Source organism: Symphalangus syndactylus, chromosome 2 (genome assembly GCF_028878055.3).
Source record: "Symphalangus syndactylus isolate Jambi chromosome 2, NHGRI_mSymSyn1-v2.1_pri, whole genome shotgun sequence".
NCBI classification, from domain to species: domain Eukaryota; kingdom Metazoa; phylum Chordata; class Mammalia; order Primates; family Hylobatidae; genus Symphalangus; species Symphalangus syndactylus.
In genome coordinates this window covers 135,727,310-135,749,510 of record NC_072424.2, presented here as the reverse complement: position 1 = coordinate 135,749,510, position 22,201 = coordinate 135,727,310, and the positions used below count along the sequence as shown (strand labels likewise).

The window sequence follows — 22,201 nt, the reverse complement described above, 5'->3', positions numbered from 1 at the left end:
ATAACTCTGATACACAAAGACCTTCTCCTGGGATAGCCCTGCTGACATGTAGAAAATGATTATTCCAGAAGGCAACAGAGGAGCCTCTGAAGTTTCTTAAACAAGGAGATGACATAAAAGCATATGTCAGCAATGCTGAGCGTTTGATTCCAGTCCATCATGTTAAAGTGAGTCATGTGGATTTTTCTGGTTCCCCAGTGTACATAAGTTATGTTTACACTATACTGTATAAGTGTGCAAGAGCATTATGTATAAAAAATATACATATCTTAATTAAAAATACTTTATTGCTAAAAATCGCTAACGATCATCTGAGCCTTCCACTAGTCAAGCTGCACCCTTTTTGCTGGGGTTGGGCGGGGTGGGGGGCGGGGGGTCTTGTTTTGATGTTCATGACTGCTGACTGATCAGGGTGGTGGTTGCTGAAGGTTGGGGTGGCTGTGGCAACTTCTTAAAACAAGACAATGAAGTCTGCCACGTCAATTGACTCTTCCTTTCATGAAAGATTTCTCTGTAGCATGTGATGCTGTTTGATAGCATTTTGCCCATAGTAGAACTTCTTTCAAAACTGGAATCAATTCTCTCAAATCCTGCTGCTATTTTATCTACTAAGTTTATGGAATATTCTAAATCATTTGTTGCCATTTCAACAATGTTCATAGCATCCTCACCACGAATAGATTCCATCTCAGGAAACCACTTTCTTTGCTCATCCATAAGAAGCAACTCCTCATCTGTTCAAGTTTTATCATGAGGTTGAAGAAATTCAGTCACATCTTCAGGTTCCACTTCCAATTCTAGTTCTCTTACTATTTCTACCACATCTGCAGTTACTTCCTTCATGAACATCTTCTATGAGGTTTGGAATCTACTTCTTCCAAACTCCTGTTAATGTTGATATTTTGACCTTCTTCCATGAATCATGAATGTTCTTCATGGCATCCAGAACGATGAATCCTTTTCAGAAGGTTTTCAATGTACTTTGCCCAGATCCATCAGAGGAATCACTATTTATGGCAGCCATAGCCTTGCAAAATGTATTTCTTACAGGACTTAGAAGTCAAAATTACTCCTCGATCCATGGGCTGTAGAATAAGTGCTGTGTGAGCAGGCATGAAAACATCAATCTTCATGTACATCTCCATCAGCGCTCTTACGTGACCAGGGGCATTGTCAATGAGCAGTAATATTTTGAAAGAAATCTTTTTTTTCTCAGCAGTTGGTCTCAACAGTGGGCTTGAAATATTCAGTAAATCATATTGCAAACAGACATGCTGTCATCCAGGCTTTGCTATTCAATTTACAGAACACAGGCAGAGTAGATTTTGCATAATTCTAAGGACCCTTAGGATTTTCAGAATGGTAAATGAGCACCAGTTTCAACATAAAGTTACCAGCCGCATTAGCCGCTTATAAGAGAGTCAACCTGTTCTTTGAAATTTTGAAGCAGGCACTGGCTTCCCCTCTCCAGCTGTGCAAGTCCTAGACGGCATCTTCTTCCAATAATAGAAGGCTGTTTCATCTGCTCTGAAAATCTGTTTAGTGCAGCACCATCATCAATAATCTTTGCTAGATCTTCCAGATAATGTATTGCAGCTTCCACAGCAGCACTTGCTGCTTCACCGTGCACTTTTATATTATGAAGACAGCTTCTTTCCTCAAGCCTCATGAACCAACCTCTGCTAGCTTCAAACTTTTCTTCTGCAGCTTCCTCGCCTCTCTCAGCCTTCACAGAATTGAAGACAGTTAAGACCTTGCCCTGCATTAGGCTTTGGCTTAAGGGAATGTTGTGGCTGGTTTGATCTTCTATACCCAGGCCACTCAAACCTTCTCCTTATCAGCAATAAGGCTATTTTACTTGCTTATCATTCAAGTGTTCACTGGACTACTACTTTTAATTTCCTTCAAGAACTTTCCCTTTGCATTCACAACCTGGCTAAGTGTTTGGCTCAAGAGGACCTGGCTTTTGGCCTACTTCAGCTTTTGACAAGCCTTCCTCACTAAGCTTAATAATTTCTAGCTCTTGATTTAAAGTGAGAGAAATGTGACTCTTCCTTTCACTGAAACACTTAGAGGCCACTGCAGGGTTAATAATTGCTTCACTGAAATACGGTTGTGTCTCAGAGAACAGGGAGGTCCAAGGAGAGGGAGAAAGATGAGGGAATGGCTGGTGGGTGGAACAGTCGGAACACATAAAACATGTCAATTAAGCTTGCCATTGTGGTGCCTCAAAACAATTACAATAGTAACATCAAAGATCACTCATCATGAATCACCAAAACAGATATAACAATGAAAAAGTATGAAACGTTGCAAGAATTAACCAAACGTGAAACAGAGACACCAGGTGAGTACATGCTGTTGACAAAATGGTGCCCACAGACTTGCTCAACGCAGGGGGTGCCAAAAACTTTCAATCTGTAAATAATGCATTATCTGTCAAGTGCAATAAAGCAAAGGGCAATAAATGAGTGCGCCTGTCCTTAATGTCTTGTTTTAGAAGCAGTGGTATATGAGATAACTATAATTAACAATTATTAAACCACTACTAAGTACCATGTACTCTTCTAAATACTTCAGAACTCTTTTTTCATTTACTTTTTCCAACAATCCCATGGGGTTTTAAAGATGAGGCGCAGAGATGCTAAGCAGCTTACCCTGATTCACACAGGATGTGTGAGATCTGGGATTAAAACCTAGACAGTCTGGCTCCTGAGCTCACTGCCTTGACACCAAGCTAGGTTGCCTCTTAAGGAGGAGAGAAAAGACAGGAAATCTGTTAGAACAATGGATCTCAATCAGTTCCCTCTCTTTCCACATCTCAAGGATGCAGAGCACGCCTCTCAACTGTGGCTCAGGATGACACTCGGTTAGGGTTTTAATGCAGAATAAAAAGAGGGTACAGAAAGAAGTAACATTTCAGAGAAACAGAAACAGGAAAGTCAAGAAGAGAAACTAATTTTGTGGGGAAATAAGTGATTTGGTTGAAGATGAATTTCAGATACAGAGGAGACATGCTGATAGAACTGTTCAACAAAAAGCTAGAAATTGGGCAAATCAAAGAGAAAATTCCAGATTAGAGAGACACTTTATAAGGGAATCTACACGATTAGAGAGTGTAGAATAATCAGAAAGGCTGGAACACAAAAGGGTAAGTGGATTGAAGACACCCTTTTAAAAGAGGGAAGAAGTGGGAAAAGAAGGAAAATATTTATGGAATGTCTTCCATGTGTCCATTGCTACTTTATATTGGTGGCCTAATCCACTGACAATTCAGGAGGCAGGTCTTATGCCAAAGCCACAATTCTTACACAGCGGAGCCACACTGGCAAGCCTGGATCTAACAGCAAAGCTTATATGCTTCCCACCACACCACTCACCTGGGGACTGGCGGGATGTGAAACTGTGAAACAGAAAAGCAGAGAGATGCCAGGGACAGCATGTGACAGAGGCCAGAAGGGCTCTCACCAAAAGAAAAGCAGCTTTATTCCAAGTATACACATCTTTCTAGTGTTTGAAGAAGACAGAAAACAAACCTCTCAAGTAGAAAACCTTCAGATAAGACACCTAGGTTTACAGAACTTTTAAGTAGCATTTAAACCTCATTGTTCTCATTCTTTAGAAAAGTACAAACAAAAACTTTCTATTAATTTCTCAAAAGATGCAGTAATCTGAGAGTTTAAGATCTATACTGAAACCTTTTCAGAATCACAGCAGTGATGTAATCTAAACAACAATAACTGATGAAAAACAAGACTAGCACATACAGGAGTAGAGATTTTTGACAACTGATATTCATTCCCATCAGCTGGTCCATTCATTCTAGTGGTTCAGCCACTAATGTGAAATACTCTTGAAACTGTGAAATAACCGATAAGTAACTAATAATGAAACTAATATTAACCACTAAAAACTATGATTTCTTTTCAAAGGTAATAAAATGGTTGTCCTCATCTGGGTAATATAAAATCTGTATTTGAATAAGAAAATGAAGAGAGTTTGATTCAGTTCTTGGGTATACTTCAATAAATTTTCTACACACTTTGCATCTGTGGTGTGTGTGTATGTGTGTGCATTTAAACACAAGAAAGATAACATTACCCATATTGAGGTGCCTTTTAAAAAAATCAAATCTCTATCTGTACATCTAAATCTACCCAAACTCTCCCTAAGAGAAGCTCAGCTTTCCACTGCCTGGCTGCCTACAGTTCATCTGATCAGTCCCCTGCTGACAGACATTTACATTCCGGTTTTCTGCTGTTACAAACAATGCGGTAGGAAACGTTCTTGCCCAGAAACCTGTGTTCTGCGAGCAGATCTGCAGGAGGAACTCAGAACCGCTGGGCCTTAGAGATATGCATTGTAAATACTCATACACATTACCGAACCAGCCCTGAAAAGCTTCATCACTTTATCCTTTCCCTCGCTTTGTATGACATTGCCTATCTGACCACACCTTTATGACACTAGGTTTTAAAATGTTTTCATTCTCCACTAGTTTGATAGAAGAATCTCAAAATGAGCATTTTCCCAAGTTTATTAACTATTAGTACCTTTTTCCCCCAAAGAACAGCCTGTTTATACACTTCACCTATTTCTTCTGAATTCTTCATCTTTTTCTTACAGATTAGCAAGAGTGTATGTATATGAATGGAATTAGCCTGTATCCATCATAGGTCAGAAGTATTTTTCCTAATTTAATATTACTTGCTTACTTAAATGTATCAATTATCTCCTTAATGGCTACTAGATTTTGTGCTGTCAGCCTCAGAAAGGGCTTCCATAGGCCGGATGCAATTGGGAGGCCGAAGCGGGCGCATCACAAGGTCAGGAGTTTGAGACCAGCCTGGCCAATATGGTGAAACCCCGTCTCTACCAAAAATACAAAAATTACCTGGGCGTGGTGGCAGGCACCTGTAGTCCCAGCTACTCAGGAGACTGATGCAGGAGAATCACTTGAACCCAGGAGGAGGCGGAGGTTGCAGTGAGCTGAGATCACGCCACTGCACTCCAGCCTGGGAGACTGAGCGAGAATCTGTCTCAAAAAAAAAAAAAAAAAAAAAAAGAGGGCTTCCATATTCCAAGGTCATAAAAGAATGCTGTCTATTATTTTCTCCAAGTACTTTAATAAACAGCTTTATAATTTTCCAAATCAAACTGTTTCAGTCCATTTAAAGAACAACTCATCATATTCCTTTCACACTGACAATTCTAGTCTAAACTGCAGCCAAGCTGGACATTTTAGCTGATAAAGCATTTTCTCACCATTAAAAGAGGAAAGCAATCACAGTGGGCCAAGCTGCCTTGACACCGGCAGCTCTGCTTACCTGAGACTACTCGGTAAGAATCTAGAACCAAAGGGTTCCCCAAGCAACCTGAAATTAGGAGTTTTAAGAAAAACCAAAAGAAAGTGCTATCTTACATAGTAGGTTATATATTTATGAACTAGTTACTCTGAAATGCAGCACAGATTAAGAATACAAAGTCAAGGAACGAGTAGCAGGCTCGAAATAAGTTATTCAAAGAGATCTTTAAAAATAAATACTTAAAGAAAAATACGACACTCAGGAAGCTGGATAACCAACTGAATATGGGGCTTCAACTTGCTTGTGTGGGAGCAGTCAAACTTAAACTAACTGATGCTAAGATGAGTAAAGAGACACTGGCTCCGAAGTTAGCAGAGTGTGCCAAGCTGAAGAGATGCATGCCTGAGAGGGCATGTGCCCATGGGCCTGATGGGCAGAAGAGAGGCCCAGCTTCTCTGAGGTCCTCGCTCTCAAAACAAAACTGACCCTGGGAGAGAGCACGTGCCAGAACAGGCAATCAGAGCCTCCCAAGCAGCTCACCTCAGAGCATGCATCTTCCTACCCGCATTCAGAAAATGAAAGCAATGGGCAAACCTGATAGGAAAATGTTTAAAAAGCTACCAATTAATAATGGTCATCTGGTTTCCTACTCATGACATCTTTCATGGTATTTATAAAATGTACCCAAATTTTGGCCTACTTAAATTGTTCTCATATCCCAGATAACAGAGGGCAGAGATAGCCATTAAAATATTTTTACTTAATTTACATTAAATTCAAATGCTCAAATTGATGGCTATGCTTTCTGCATTTTGTTAATTCTAGCTTCAGTTCATTTTTCTTTGCTTTCAAAGGATCTGATTAGATTCAATGTTGGACTAGATTCCCTCCCCCCGCCGCTTTTTTTTTTTGGTTTTATTACCTTCTAAATAACCTAGATGAAACAAATTTTAGACTTATACCAGTTTGCATTAAACTACAAGTAAATACCAAGGAATATATTTCCTAACAGAACATGACTTAAATCTGAGTTTTAATTTCTTTTCATTAGCTAAACTGCTTCCACCTATCTTGAGATAATAGCTGGTCAGTCCCTAGAATTAAAATAAGATAAATATTTCTATTTTTTTGTTTGCCTCACTTATTCTATGATCACCTCATTACAATTCTTTTATTAAAATGTGGTCCTTTATTAATGCAAACCCATTTCATGGGTGCTTTTGTGTAACTCAGTGACTCTCAACCGGCTTGGCTTTGCTCCTAGGCAACACTTAGCTATATCTGGAGACATTTTTGGTTGTCACAACCGAGGCGGCGTGCATGTGACTGGCACCTGGTAGGGAGAAGCTAGGAAGGCTGCTCAACATCCTGCAGTACCCAGGATGGGCCCCACTAGGAAAGGGTGTGGGGCCTCAAACGGCAATGAGGCTCAGGTTGAGAACCCCTGGGAAAACTTCCAGTGAGGTATAACTACTATTCACGTTTCACAGTGAGTAACCCTTACCTGGCCAATGTTCTCAAGTAGCATAGAATAATAAAATATAGAAAAGTGTTCTTCAATTCCAGTGATCACCTTGCCTGCAAATTTTAAATATCTGAGTCTAATTTGTAATTCAGAATGTCTACAAAAAGCTGTTTTGAAATGTATAAAACCTGCAGTTAGTATATGGTGATAAACTTAGATAAACTCACTTAGAAGGTCAATTGACAGATATTCTTTTTCTTTTGAGACAGAGTCTCACTCGCCCAGGCTGGAGTACAGTGGCACGATCTTGGCTTACTGCAGTGGCCGCCTCCCGGTTCAAGTGATTCTCCTGCTTCAGCGCCCCCGAGCAGCTTGGATTACAGGTGCCTGCCACCACACCTAGCTAATTTTTGTATTTTTAGTAGAGATGGGGTTTCACCATGTTGGCCAGGATGGTCTCAAACTCCTGAACTCAGGTGATCCACCCGCCTTGGCCTCCCAAAGTGCTGGTGGGATTACAGGCGTGAACCACTGTGCCTGGCTAATAAACAGATATTCTATAAGCAAATATTTGTAAGTGATATGATTATTAGGCCTGACAGAATTTAAAACCTTTTATGTAGTTAAAAAAAATCAAGAAATAACATCTCCCTAAAGCCCATTCATTTCTAAAGATGTAAGCAGTTAACAATATTTTAATTCTTTTTTTTTTTTTTTTTTTTTTTTTTTTTTTTTTTTAAATGTGTGGAGATGGGGTTTCACCGTGTTGCCCAGGCTTGTCTCGAACTCCAGCACTCAAGCAATCCACCTGCCTTGGCCTCCCAAAATGCTGGGATTACAGGCGTGAGCTACTGTGCCCAGCAGCAACAGTATTTTGATATCTATCTTCTCAATTTTCTTCTTGTCACTCTGTGTCATTATTTGGCAATAAATGAACTAGACAAATTCACCTAAACTAGTCAAATTTTAATTAAAGTTAATGTAAAATTTCCTTGTATTCTTCTCAAGTTATCCCACTATTCTAAGTTTCCTGGAGGCAATACAATAAGAGTACCAAGTGCTGAGTGCCTGGATCTGGTAGATTTTCACATGCATTGCTTCTACTCGCAGGATGAGGGCCTCTAGCTCTGAGAGTGTAAGCAACATGCCAGGGCCAGGGAATCCATTTCCTGATCCAGGCCGAGGCTCTGACACTGACCTCCTCAACAACAAGAGCCTCCTCTTCTTCCTCTTCTTTCCATGCCTTTATCTAAGAGGGTATTTGCAGTTTCTGGGGTCCGCGTTCATATCATGACAGACTTCTTTTCTTTTTTTGAGATGGAGTCTCGCTCTGCCACCCAGGCTGGAGTGCAGTGGCGCGATCTCGGCTCACTGCAAGCTCCGCCTCCCGGGTTCATGCCATTCTCCTGGCTCAGCCTCCTGAGTAGCTGGGACTACAGGCGCCTGCCACCACGCCTGGCTAATTTTTTGTATTTTTAGTAGAGACGGGGTTTCACCGTGGTCTCGATCTCCTGACCTCATGATCCGCCCGCCTCGGCCTCCCAAAGTGCTGGGATTACAAGCGTGAGCCACCGCGCCCGGCCTCATGACAGACTTCTAAAAGCAACTCTCAACACCCTGCCTTTTCTCTTATAATAAATTTTGCAAACAGTCATTATCAGGCTTAACAGGTGAGTTCTTTGTTAGTACCCAACAGAAATGCCACATAACAACCTAAAAGCGACTTTGTTTATGCTTTTGGGGAATGGCAATAGCTATAATGCATCACAAGCTTTCACAAATATGCTGTTTTCAGTAAAGCCAGCCACATCCAGAAGGAGGAAGTGAGACGTACCTGGTGATTGTTGCTGGCAGCCGACGAACTGGCCTGAGCTGTGCTGGCTGAGAGAGAATCAAGGAAGGCTTGGTCAGCCACTGAATTTCCACAAGAAAATTGATCTTTTCCATCACTGGGTAAAATCTGAATAGGAGAAAGAGCCACAGTTATTTTCATGGATTACAGTTACTTCAGGGAGTCTTTGAGGGCAAACAAGAATTGTCAGAAAGGGTTTATATTCTTCAATGCTACAAATTTCTCTGTAAGCACTGCTTTTGCTGCATACTCATATTTTGATGGGTTGTATTTTCATTTTTATTTAGTTCAAACTATTTTTTAATTTCTCGAGATTTCTTCTTTGATCCATGCATTATTTAGAAGTGGGCTGTTCAATCTCTAAGTATTTACAGATTTTCCATCTATCTTTCTGTTTTGATTTCTAGTGTGATTCCACTGTGTCTCAGGGCAGACATTGTATGACTTCTTTCAAACATGTTGAGGTATGTTTTATGGCTCAGAATATGTGGTCTGTCTTGGAGGATGTTCCATGTAAGCTTGAAAAGAACGTGTATGCTGCTGTGGTTTGATGAAACAGTCTATAGACATCCCTAAGTGGACATCAATTTATCGATGGTGCTGAGTTCAACCATGTCCTTACTGATTTTTCTGCCTGCAGGATCTATTTCTAATAGAGGGGGTTTTATATTCTTAAAAGGTAAGCAAACCCAAGAATATCTGTCATCACTATTCCTTTCTATAAGCAGAATCCTAGAAAATCCAATTACTGCCAATATCAACTTAAATTCTCAGATTTTTCTCAATATTGTCAATTTGTAGGCTCCTGGATGCAGGGTGCATACAAGTAAAACAAGACTTCAACATAAGACCTACGGATTGAGGCCAGGGGCCTGTGAATAGGGGGTTGCAGTTGTATGGAAAAGGCTGTGGTGTGTGCATGGGCACACGTTTCTGAGGGAAAGCCTAGAGATTGCATCAGATTCTTTGAGGGGTCATGATTCCCCACCCTCACTATCTATCAACTACAGAAAAATGGCCTTAGATCTCACTCTGCAGACAGGTCCCAGGTAAATATCCTCTGGGGGGAATTCTTTTCTCTTGGAGGTGAACCAAAGGTACCTTTATTCTTGATCTAGCTCCAGTTGTACTCACAAGGGCATCAGGAAACCTTCGCTTCTTTCTGTCACCCAACATGAAAGACAAGCTTACCAAGAACCTGCACATGCTCTGTTTGGAGGGACTAAAAGACAACCAGCAGGGGGCGCGAGGCGGTTGGCTCAGCTGGGGGGTGTCCCAGGCAGTGCCAGCCCAGGCTGCTGTGTTGCTCTCCTGGGTACCCATCCTAACAGCTCTACCCAGGAGATCCCCACAGTGGCTCCCCCAAGACACCCCTCTGTCTATGGGAATGGGAGAAGGAACTGAGATATGCACTTAAGAAAATCTATTTAAACTGTGAGTCAATTGTACAATAAACAATATTATAGACGGCAGCAATATCAGCAAAAGAAAAATATGTTATATGTATCATATTATAAATATATATCTATATTTATAATCTATATAATTTATATTTATAAAATTTATATTTTGCTTATTATAAAAATATATATTAAAAATTTATATATTAAGATATGTTGATATATAATTTCATATCTTATTGAATTTATACAATTTATAATATATATATTTATAATATAGACAATATTAGCAAAGGAAAAATACTAACTTTTATTCAGACTAATTAAAAGTTGCTATCCCTGGAAGAAACTTAATGTAAATATTTGTAGTCATTCTTTGGAGCTTGGGTCTACAGGTAATATTTTTCTTAGTTCTATTTCAATGTACTTTCCATATTTTATACAGTTAACATTTATTATATTTACAATGGAGATTTTATTTTACAAAAAGTTGCTGACTTCCTGTAAGTTGATAATTCATAAAAAGATGCCTGACAAAGATGAGCTCTAATGAATGAATGACAGGAAGCTCTTACTTCAACATAGTCTGTGGGAACCAGCCCTCGTTCTCCTTTGATGTTTCTTCCTTCCAGCCATCCTCCACCTACATCCTAATAAGTCACCAAAAAAAAAAAAAAAAGAAAAAGATTGCAGTTGAGATTTCCTGGAGAAATTTTGTGTGGAGGAATTGTTATACATAAAAAAAGCAATTAACATTAAGCTTTTCATTCCTAGAGAACACTGTTCAAAATCTTAAATTCTTAAGCCTTCTCTTTACTTCAGAAAATGATGTAACCTAAAAACAAGAAAAATCAAACTTCAATAATAAGTGATTAAAGATTGAAAACAGCTGATGATTAGATGACCCTCATCTTGTCTGTGTACTGGTCTCTGGCAGATGATAAAAGCGGCTTGCAGCTCTGAATGTGAAGCGGTGGGATGTGCATCCCAGGCCTGGAATCTGCCCTCTGCCACCTCGCTGGTCAACAGAATCAGGTGGAAATCCTCTAGGGAATCCAGAACCTTGCCTCAAGGGCTTCTGCACACTTCAGCTGACTCTTCTGGCACCCAAGCTGCTATATGAATGAATGTGGGTTGCTAGATGATGACAGAAACCCAGTCTCCCTGTTGCCCCATCCAAAGCCAGCCAACCCAGAGAACTGGCAGACTCATGAGTGAGGCTAGCTTAGACCAGTCAGTCCCCAGCAGGGTCCAGTGATTACAGACACACGCAGCGCAGCTCAGGAGAATCATCCAGCTGACTTGTAGATTCCTAAGCAGTAACAAATGGTTACTGGGTTAAACTACTAAGTTTTGGGACTGTTATGCAGAAAAAGTGAACTGATCCATGGTTCCTTAGTTCTTCCAGATAAATAATATTAATAAACTAAGTAATAAAGTAGAACTCTATATACCAGGATTGTCATTTCAATCTATGATCAAAGGAAAAATTGTAACTTTTATTCAGAATAAAAGTTGCTATCTTTGGAAGAAACTGTATCTAAATATTAAGTTATTGATGTTAATATTAATATTATTAATTATTAACAATGTTAAGTGGCAAGTCCCACTTTCTCATCTTAACATAGTAAGAGTTTTTACAGTTTTAAAATAATGCCCTAATTAGTTAATAATCTGAATCTGAATAATCACATTCTCTTAAAAAATCACTTTAAGCCACAACTTTGTCACTTTCTGACCACAATAGCAACTTGAGGACAAGTTGCTATTTTACCAAGAAAAATTAAATACCTCAATAAAGAAATTAGATGAGGCTGGGTACGGTGGCTCACATCTGTAATCCCAGCTACTGGGGAGGCTGGGGCATAAGAATTGCTTAAACCCAGGGGGCAGAGGTTACAGGGAGCCAAGATCACACACCACCTCACTCCAGCCTGGGTGACAGGGTGAGACCCTGTCTGCAAAAAAGAAAAAAAAAAAAAGGTGAGTAAGACTGAAGAATCTTTAATCTCTGCTAAGATTAAAAATGAATCTATTTAACTTACACACATCTAGCACTTTAAAAATTTTTTGAAATTATTATTATACTTTAAGTTCTAGAGTACATGTGCACAACATGCAGGTTTGTTACATAGGTATACATGTGCCATGTTGGTGTGCTGCACCCGTTAACTCGTCATTTACATTAGGTATATGTCCTAATGCTATCCCTCCCCGCTCCTCCCACCCGACAGGCCCTGGTGTGTGATGTTCCCCACCCTGTGTCCAAGCGTTCTCATCGTTCAATTCCCACCTATGAATGAGAACATGCACACCAAACATATCATACAAAATTACTACATAATCTTTTTCTACCCAGTGACTTTTTTTTTGGAGACACTGTCTCATTTTGTCTCCCAAGCTGACATGCAGTGGTGCAATCTTGGCTCACTGCAGCCTCGAACTCCTGGGGTCAAGTGACTCTCCCACCTCAGTCTCCCAAGTAGCTGGTATTACAGGCGTGCACTACCACACCTGGCTAAATTTTTGTATTTTTTGTAGAGACGAGGTTTTGCCATGTTACTAAGGTTGGTCTTGAACTGCTGAGCTCAAAGTGATCCACCTGCCTCGGCCTCCAAAAGTGCTGGGATTACAAGAGCAAGCCACTGCACCTGGCCAATTCTTTTTTTAATCCAAGACATATAAAGTACGTTTTCTAAATATGCTCACTATTCAAAAACTACTATCACTCTACCGTTCCTCATTCTCCCTCCTCGATCTCTGCACTGCCACAGTTCTCACTCTCTCCTTCCACAGGAGCTCTGTGCGAGCATGCGAGTGTGCGTGTGCATGAGAGCAGGTCAGTGTGTCTGAGGAGCATGTGCATGCTTGCACGGGTGAGTGCTAAATCTGTGTGAGAGCAGGAGAGTGTGGGTATGTGTGAGAGCAGGTGAGAGTGTCTGAGGGGTGTGCATTGGGTGAGTGCTGCATCTGTGTGAGAGCAGGTGAGTGAGGGGTGTGTGTGCTTGCACAGGTGAGTGCATGTATGAGAGCAGGTGAGAGTGTCTGAGGGGTGTGTGTGCTTACAAGGGTGACTGAATGTATGTGTGAGAGCACGTGAGAGTGTCTGAGGAGTGTGTGTGCTTGCACAGATGAGTGCATGTATGTGTGAGAGCAGATGAGACTATCTGCAGGGCGTATGTGCTTGCACGGGTGAGCGGTGCCTCTGTGTGAGAGAGTGTGTGTGTGTGACAGCAGGTGACAGTGTCTGAGAGGTGCGTGCACTCACACGGGTGAGTGCTGCATCTGTGTGAGAGCATGAGTGTGAGTGAGAGCGCAGGTGAGAGTGTATGTGCGTGCGCACACGTGTGAGTGCATATGTGAGAGCATGAGTGTGGGGATGTGACAGAGCAGGTGAGAGTGAGGGTGTGTGTGTGCCTGCATGTGTGAGTGCATGTATGTGTGAGAGCATGAGTGTGGGTGTGCATGAGAGCAGGTGAGTGAGGGTGTGTGCGCTCACACGTGTGAGTGCATGTGTATGTGTGACAGCATGAGTGTGGGTGTGTGAGGGCAAGTGAGAGTGAAGAGGGTGTGTGTGCATGCTTACACGTGTGAGTGCTGCCTTTGTGTGTGAGCATGCGAGTGTGGGTGTGCATGAGAGGCGAGAGTGAGAAGGTGTGTGTGTGTGTAAAAGTGCGCATGTCAAAGAGTATGTAAAGTGTATGAGAGCATGAGAGGTGTATGAGGGTGAGAGGGTGTGTGTGCATGTGTGCGCGTGTGCACGCATAAGGGTGTGTGCGAGTGTGTGTGGGGGTATGCATAACGTGAGAGAGTGCGTGTGAGAGTACGTACATGGGTGCGCACGTGTGTGCCTGTGCATGTGCACAGGGAAAGGCTGGCGAGGTCTGATGGGGCCCATGGTGGGGTATCTCACAGACCTACAGCTGACAGAAAATGCTGCCAGAGAGGAGTGACCTGGCCACACTGGCCGTTTAGTCAGACCCTGGGCTTGAGGGAGAGGCCAGTGAGGAAGGCGCACGGTCCAGGCAAGAGGATGAGAGCTTAGCTCAGGGCACTGGCAGGAAGCGCAGGGTGGAGAGAGGAGGCTGGACGGAGTAAAACTTTAAGGAGAGAAACCAATGGCTTTAAGTGACTTAGCCTTGGGAGCCTTGGTTCACTGAATGGAAAGGCGCCACAACAGAAATAGAGAAATACAGAGAAGTAGGAGTAGGCTGAGCATCGCATGGGTGATGAGCTGAGTCTGGACGTGGTCAGTGTGAAGCGCTTGTGAAAAAACTAGGTGAAGGTGTCTGGCCTCCTCTGAGGCTGGAGCCACAGGAGGAAGCTGCAGATACAGGTTTAAAGTCATCACCACAGAGATGGCAATACAAAAATCTGAGACCACATAGTATAAGGAAATGGGCTGAAGATGGAATGACGTGGGAACCCCAACACTCGTGAGGCAGAGAGGGGAGGGACACAAGAGGACAGCCAGCGAGGCCGGGGAGAGGCGTGTGGGATCCAACATGTTCTACAGCACAGACACAGCAAGCTCCCTTCTGGAAACAGTAAGAAACACTGGCATGCAGACCTCTCTGGAAAACAAGGAGCACAGGGCGAGGGCCAGGTTTCCTATCTTTGTATCTCCAGGGTACCTCTCCCAAGGCTGCACACACATTAAGTATGTGAGTGATGGTCACGAGGGAGAGGACACAGAAGAGACACGTTGCAGTGTGGGGCCCAGAGGCGGAGGCGTGGACCAAGGACAGGGATGCACAGGGCAGCGTCACGAAATCAGCCAGGTGAAGAAAGCCGGTAACGATGGGTTCAAGTTTTACTCAGTTTACAAAGACAAATTCTCCCTACCTGCTTTTGTTTCTTCTCCATCTATATGAGCCTGCAATTAAATACTATTAATTGATACAATTTTTGTTACATTATTTCAAATGATGTTCATCTCATAATTTTGCTACATATTTTAAGAACAGTTACAATAAAGTTACACGTAGAAAGGACAATTAAACGTAATGAGACAAGTATCACACAGAAATAATGGAAAAAACTGTAGCAGAATCTTGGGCAAGGAAGACTGGACACAAATGAATATTATGTTTGCCTCTAAGCTTCCTGACAACACAGACCATAACAGAAATCCAACAGTCTATAAAGATTTGACTTCATGAAACAAAATGTACCCAATCTCCAGGAGAAAGAACCTGAGATAAGAGATCACACAGATGCTTATCTGGGAGGGCATAATAAACCCAGTTATATAAGCAGAGACACACATCTGAAGATGAGTGTATGTATGTGTACATATGTATACATATGAGTGTACCTGAAGATGCATGTGTGTATGTATATGTACACAAGTTCAAACAGGGTTTGGTAAAGATGCAGAAATGCTTTTTATACATAGAGTTGCTTCTTGTTTGAATAAAAGCTGAGGCAATAACTTGTAATTCAGCAAAGAGAACTCCACTTGGAGCTGAGCTAACTCCACTGGAGCTGGTCTAAGTATATTGCTTTCTGGCAACCTAATCTGATTTAGGAAAAGAGCTTAGAAAAATGATGATAGGATCAATCAGTTAAGACATTTAGGAAAATCACCATCATCTTTTACTTATTCTAGAGATACAGAATTATCGTGCCAGGGGTAAACACACTGAACCACATTCCAGGACAACTATGGGGTACCTAAAAGGTTGTAAGTAATTTAAAAAATTGTAAGATAAACATACTGAAGAAGATACAAAATAAGCAGACATAAGAAACTCAATTACATACATAGCTGTCTTTAGGGAACATTTTTCCTGTATTTATATAATAGCTTCTTACTTCACCATTAATATTTCATAAGCAACAGGAAAAAAATCATGTGGGTTTGAATGATTAACTTACAAAAAAATAAAATCTTAAAAATAAGTCCACATGGGACATCAGATTCGAATGTACGGTTCTCTTACCAGATTTGTGATTGTGATGATTTCTCCTTCATTAACTGTCAGTTCATTATTTCCAGGTTCAGCGGCAAAATCATACATAACCCGAGCCTATCAGGAGTGGAGAGGAAAAGAGGATGTTACGAACATAAGCAGAGTAGTAAAAACACAAAAGGTGTACAGTTCACTTTCTAAGCATGCTGGTACAAACATGATAGTGGCTGTGGCTGTTTTGGAAGAAAGGAAGACATTACCAAAATGACTCATCTGCTCTACTCTGAGGAAGAATAACACCAACGGTGATAGCCCTGTTCTGTTCCGGAGGCAGGGAAGGTTTCCGGCAGCGCCCACATTGCATTTAGAGATCAGCCCTAAAAAAGTTACTCAAAATATACCTATTTTGGTTGAGTGCAGCAGCTCACACCTGCAATCCCAGCTACTTGGGAGACTAAATAGCAGGAGGATTGCTTGAGGCCAGGGGTTCGAGACCAGCCTGGGCAACAAAGCGAGATTCCATCTCTACCAAAAAATTAAAGAAAAATTAGCTGGGCATTGTTGCCAGCACCTGTAGTACCAGCTACTGAAAAGACTGGGGTGGGAGGATTGCTTGAGCCCACGAGGTCAAAGTTACAGTAAGCCAGGATCATGCCACTGCACTCCAGCCTGTGCGACAGTGAGACCCTGCTGTCTCTTAAACAAACAAACACCTATTTCATTAACAACAACAACAGACTATGTTCTTTCTCTTAGGAGGTAAGAAGTGGAAATACACAAACTGTTCATTCTGGGAACAATGACTCTCAGAAACTGAAGAGAGAGACATACACACATGCACACATCTTTAGAAGAATCCCTTGCTATTAAAATGTTCACTGCTCCTTATCTAATAAGAATGATAATGCAGCATCTTTAGCCACATTAACTCAGAAATTTAAGATTCAGGTACTCTTCCACCATACCAAGACTTACATAGGGCAGTGTGTGCTGGTCAAGTTACCTAAACAGCCATGATTTTAAAACGTTTCCTTAAAATAAAAGCTTTTATTTATTTTTCCAGACAGAGATTCACTCTGTCACCCAGGCTGGAGTGCAGTGGTGCCATCATGGCTCACTGCAGCCTCGACCTCCCAGGCTCAAGCAATCCTCCCACCTCAGCCTCCCCAGTAGCTGGGACTACAGGCACGTGCCACCTTGCCCAGCTAATTTTTGTATTTTTTGTAGAGATAAGGTTTCACCATGTTGCCTAGGCTGGTCTTGAGCTCCTGGGCTCAAGAGATCTTCCTCTCAAAGTATTGGGGTTACAGGTGTGAGCCACTATGACCAGCCCTAAATGAAATTTTAATTTCATATAAGACAGACTAGGACAAAGCTATTCTGGCTGGAGTGAGGAGAGACTGCTCTTGCAGACTCTTCCTCAAGAGGATCCTTGAGACAGGGTCTAGAAACGCTGATTCCTTGGAACACTGCTGTGCATGTATCCCAAGAGAGAATCACTGTGGTAAAAACAAAGTATGTGTTTAAAATGTTTTATATATACCTTTATAATATGTAATACATATTTTTAAATCCCTTTCAAATTCTAAGTGATTGTCTTTTACAGACTATCTTCCTCAAGTCCATCCTATAAACTGGGGATCACATGTGCCTAGGAAACATATGGTTTAAAAGTAATCGTTTGTCCTAAAAGGCAAATTCAAGTTTAGCGACAGGGCTAGTCTAACAGGGTAGTCTAACAGCGACAGGGCTAATGCAAGTGCACTAATTTAACAATATTTACTGAACACCCGCCATATGGCAAGAACTTGAAAGGCCCTTTTGTTGGCCATTGCCCTTTCTATGTATTTGCTTAATGATGCCTGAAATTATTTTAATGAGAATAAAGGTTCATATTTAGTAATAACAGACAAGAAAAAAAAAGCCAAAATGCTATCTTGAAATACATAAAAAATAGTAAGATGGACTGATGGATGAGTATGTGACAAAGCAGGTACTGAATCTAGAGGGTGGGTCTATGGTGTTCAATTCCAACCTTTCTCCATGTCTGAAATTTTTCCTAGTAAACTGTTGGGAAGAAACAAATGGTGGGAGAGCCTGTGAGTCATGACATCCCAGCAGCTCCCCACCTCCCTCCTTGGAGGCTGGGACCCGAGTGAGTGAAGAGCATGGAAGGGCGCCCAGGCCAGCAGGGCGGCTCCCTCAGGGCGTCCTGAAGAACAAAGCAGCTGTGCTGAGGTGTTTTCCTGACATGGCTGCAAAAGTGGACAGAATTCTGCTTGTCATGTTATGTGGTGTTTGTTTGTTTGTTTTTCTGAGACTGTTTCACTCTTGTTGCCCAGGCTGGAGTGCAGTGATGCCAATGTGGGCTCACTGCAACCTCCGCCTCCTGGGTTCAAGCGATTCTCCTGCCTCAGCCTCCCAAGTAGCTGGGACTACAGGCGCCTACCACCACACTCAGCTAATTTTTGTATTTTTAGTAGAGATGGGGTTTCACCACGTTGGTCAGGCTGGTCTCAAACTCCTGACCTCAGGTGATCCACCCGCCTTGGCCTCCCAAAGTGTGGGATTACAGGCATGAGCCACCATGCCTGGCCGGGGTAGTTTTTGTTTTTGTTTTGTTTTGTTTGAGCCAGAGTCTCTCTCTGTCACCAGGCTAAAGTGCAGTGGCAAGTCTCGGCTCACTGCAACCTCCACCTCCTAGATTCAAGCTATTCTCCTGCCTCAGCCTCCCGAGTAGCTGGGATTACAGGCACACACCACCACACCCAGCTAATTTTTGTATTTTTGGTAGAGACGAGGTTTCACCGCGTTGGCCAGGATGGTCTCGATCTCTTGACCTCATTATCTGCCCGCCTCGGCCTCCCAAAGTACTGGGATTACAGATGTGAGCCACCGCGCCTGGCTGGTGTTTTTTTAAAAACACGTTGCATCAACCTGGATCCTTCCTGCCATAAGGACAGACAGGACAGAAATGCGGGCAGGGGATGGGCTGGAAGGAAGTGAGCGCCCTCAGAGGGGAGCCCGGGAGCAGCAAAGCCACACTCGCGGGCACCAGGAAACTGCTGTTGTGTTATCGGTCTTCAAGAATCCTGCTGAAATTTTTAAAAATCCAGCTGAATCCAATTAGTTTCCAAATTAGAATACCTAAGCCTCTTGTTTACTAAACTTAGAATGTAGTGAAGCAGAATGTGAAACAAGTGAGAAAGAAAGAAATGGAAACAGCCTCACACACTTAAATATTACTAAGCACTTACTCATAAGGTTAGTGGGTTTGGACCCTCCAAAACTCATGTTGAAACTGAACCCCCAAGGCAGTGGTTATTGGGAGGTGCGGCAAATGGAGGGTGTTTAGGTCACGGAGACTTTGTCCTCATGAGGGGATCAACACTGCTACAAAAAGGGCTCGTGGGAGTGGGTTTACTCTCGCCCACCCTTCTGCTGTGTCAGGACACAACACCCTTTCCCCTGGAGGAGGGAGCACTCAAGGCACCATCTTGGAAGCAGAGCCGGGCCCTACCCTGCCAGCACCTGGATCTTGAACTGCCTGCCTCCACAATTATGAGGAATCAATTCCGTTCTTTGTAAGTTACCCAGTCCTGGATCTCCTGTTGTAAGCACAAAACAGACAAGGACACTCACAGAAAAATGTTTATAAACCTTGTAAGTTTATCTAAAACACTGAATTAAGACTTAAACAGATGCTTCTTAGAAATCTGAACTGAGAATAATTCTGGAGGACAAAAGGATTTAATAATCATATCTCCAAATGAGTATAACATGTCAATTAAAAAAATATTGACCATTCAGCCTAGAGATGCTAAAGCTTCAATGAAACTGAAAGCCTTTGGGTGTCATCTCCCAGCACCCCCCTTTTCTCTTTCTTATCCTTGCATTTTGCCTCCACCTGTTTTCTCACTTTCCCCTTCTCACCCCTCTTGTCTACCACTAACAGTATCCAAACAGAGGTGCTGGCTTCAACCCCGACTGCCATCTATTTTCCATGTGGCCTTTGAAAGAAATGGTCCATTTTCCTATACTGCATTTTCCACTGTTAGCTATACTTCAAGAACTCATTCTTCAACTATTTCTAAGAGCTAAATTTCCACCTAGTCCTGGTCAGTGGATAACTCCAAAGTATATATTCAATATATATTGTCAACCACAACTAATCTCTTCCTTTCAAAAAGTATTACAGATGACATGAATGGCTACTAGACATCAATCTCACGTATCTGTTCCATTAACTACTAATCTACTTCTCAGTAAAATAAACATTAGTGGAGTCAAAGCTCTCCATTCAATGCTCTAGACACAATACCAAGTGTGCAAGCACACACCTGCCCACAATGTGCATAATCCATTCTTAACACATACTTCCTCTTCTGAGAAAAGAGAGGAGTGTGACAATACGCATTCTATCTGACCTATGTTGTACATATCTGTTATTCTGTCTGCCCCACATCCCTTCCTTTTGGAAATTGGATAATCAGAATTCTTTCTCAGAGCTCTTTGGTATGGGAGTTGGGGACAGTGCTCCTGGCTGAGGTGTGGAGAAAATCTGTCTGAAAAACAAAGTCAATGTAGCACAGAATGACAAAGAGAAACAGTGTCCTGTTTGAAGGACAAACTTGACACTTATTCTCCCCATGGAAGACTTCCCTGTTACTGGAGCCAATGTGTCTCCTTATGAGCTTATTAAACTAATGTGAGTCCACATCTAGTCACTTGCAACTTAGAGAGTCCAAGTTAATACAAACCAATAACCCCAAACCAAAGAATTTATTAAGGAAACATTCTAATTAAAAAAAAAAAACACTGGCCATAAGAACTAAGAACTACCTGTATTTATTAAGCAAAACTGAAAACAAAAAAACTAGATCCTAAAATACACAATTGAGAATAAAACAGTTCAAAATAGGAAAAAAAATCCACAAAACCCTGGCAATAAAAAAAGTTCATATGGGAATTAGAATGCAAAAGCTAAGGCCCCATTCTTAAGTATCTACCTCTCTGATTGCATGTAAATCACAATTACATCTTAGGGAAAAAAGCAATAAATCTTCAACAGTGTTGCTCCACATCTTTAAAACAGAAAAGTACAATTAAAAAATAAAATATGTAAATCTTCAGAAATTCCAGGGAAAGAATGATTTGACATCCTTGAGAAGTAAAGTTTTACATAAAGAGCAGGTAATATTTCTATATATAACTAGTTTACCTCTTTAAATGTCAAGCTTGTTTAACTTAAGCACATTCATGACTTATAAAATTGTATAATATTTAATGCCTTCCTCAATCTTATCTTGACTTAAGATCATCAGAAGAAACAGAACTTACTTTCACAGACCCTGAGCATTATTATGCTATTAACATATGTTGATGTATTTGTCCTTAATCTAAATGGTGAAGGCAAAAATGCTTTTCAATATAAGTAGTCCCTCCTTCTCCACAGTTTTAAGTTCCTCAGTTTCAGTGAAGTGCTATCAAATGCAGTTGGAAAATATTAAATAGAAAATTCCAGAAATAAACAATTTATCAGTTTTAGAGTCCATGCCATTCTGAGTAGCATGATGCAATCTCACACTATCCCACTCAGGACGTGAATCATCCCTTTGTCCAGCATCTCTACACCATAGACACTGCCCACCTGACAGTCATGTAGTAGCCATCCCAGTTAGCAGACTGACTATCAGGGATGGCAGTGCTCATCTTCAGGTCATCCTTATTTTACTTAATAACGACCCTGATGCGTAAGAGTGGTGTTGCTGGCATACTATGATAACTGTTCTATTTTATTATTAGTTATTCTTGTTCATCTCTTACTGTATCTAATTTACAAATTAACTTTGTCATAGGCATATATAGAAAAAACATAGTACACATATAAGGTTTGGTATTATCCTTGGTTGCAGGCATCCCTGGTGGTCTCGGAACATATCCCCCATCACTAAAGGGGGACTACTGCATATCAGTGATTTCCACAGCTTTTGTTCAACCTTGCACTTACTCCATTGTTATTTGAACCAAATACAGAATATTATAGTTATCGCTATAAAATTTCAAGATATTAGATTCAACCCACTGCTCCAACCTATTAAGAGCTTTCTGAATTTTGAAGCCATCATCTAATTCTCCCTTATCTTTTCCTGCTGGGAGTCATCGGAAAGCCTGATGAGCACGCTTTCTACAGTTTCACCAGTGTCATTATTCAAACTGTTAAACTATGGCAGGGCCAAGTCGGCTGCACCAGATAAGAAGCT

The 22,201-nt window shown here is 41.5% G+C and overlaps 1 protein-coding gene across 4 annotated transcripts in view; it reads right to left on the bottom strand.

Moving 5' to 3' along the window:
• Positions 1-22,201, bottom strand: part of SNX9 (sorting nexin 9) — a 168,906-nt gene that overhangs the window by 63,117 nt on the left and 83,588 nt on the right. For all 4 annotated transcript variants that reach the window (XM_063632700.1, XM_055268043.2, XM_055268051.2 and 1 more), the window contains 3 exons: positions 15,969-16,055; positions 10,599-10,673; positions 8,606-8,731 (listed from right to left, as the gene is read on the bottom strand). In XM_063632700.1, the coding sequence (XP_063488770.1) occupies positions 8,606-8,731; positions 10,599-10,673; positions 15,969-16,055 (288 nt within the window). The remainder of the gene's footprint in view (positions 1-8,605; positions 8,732-10,598; positions 10,674-15,968; positions 16,056-22,201) is intronic.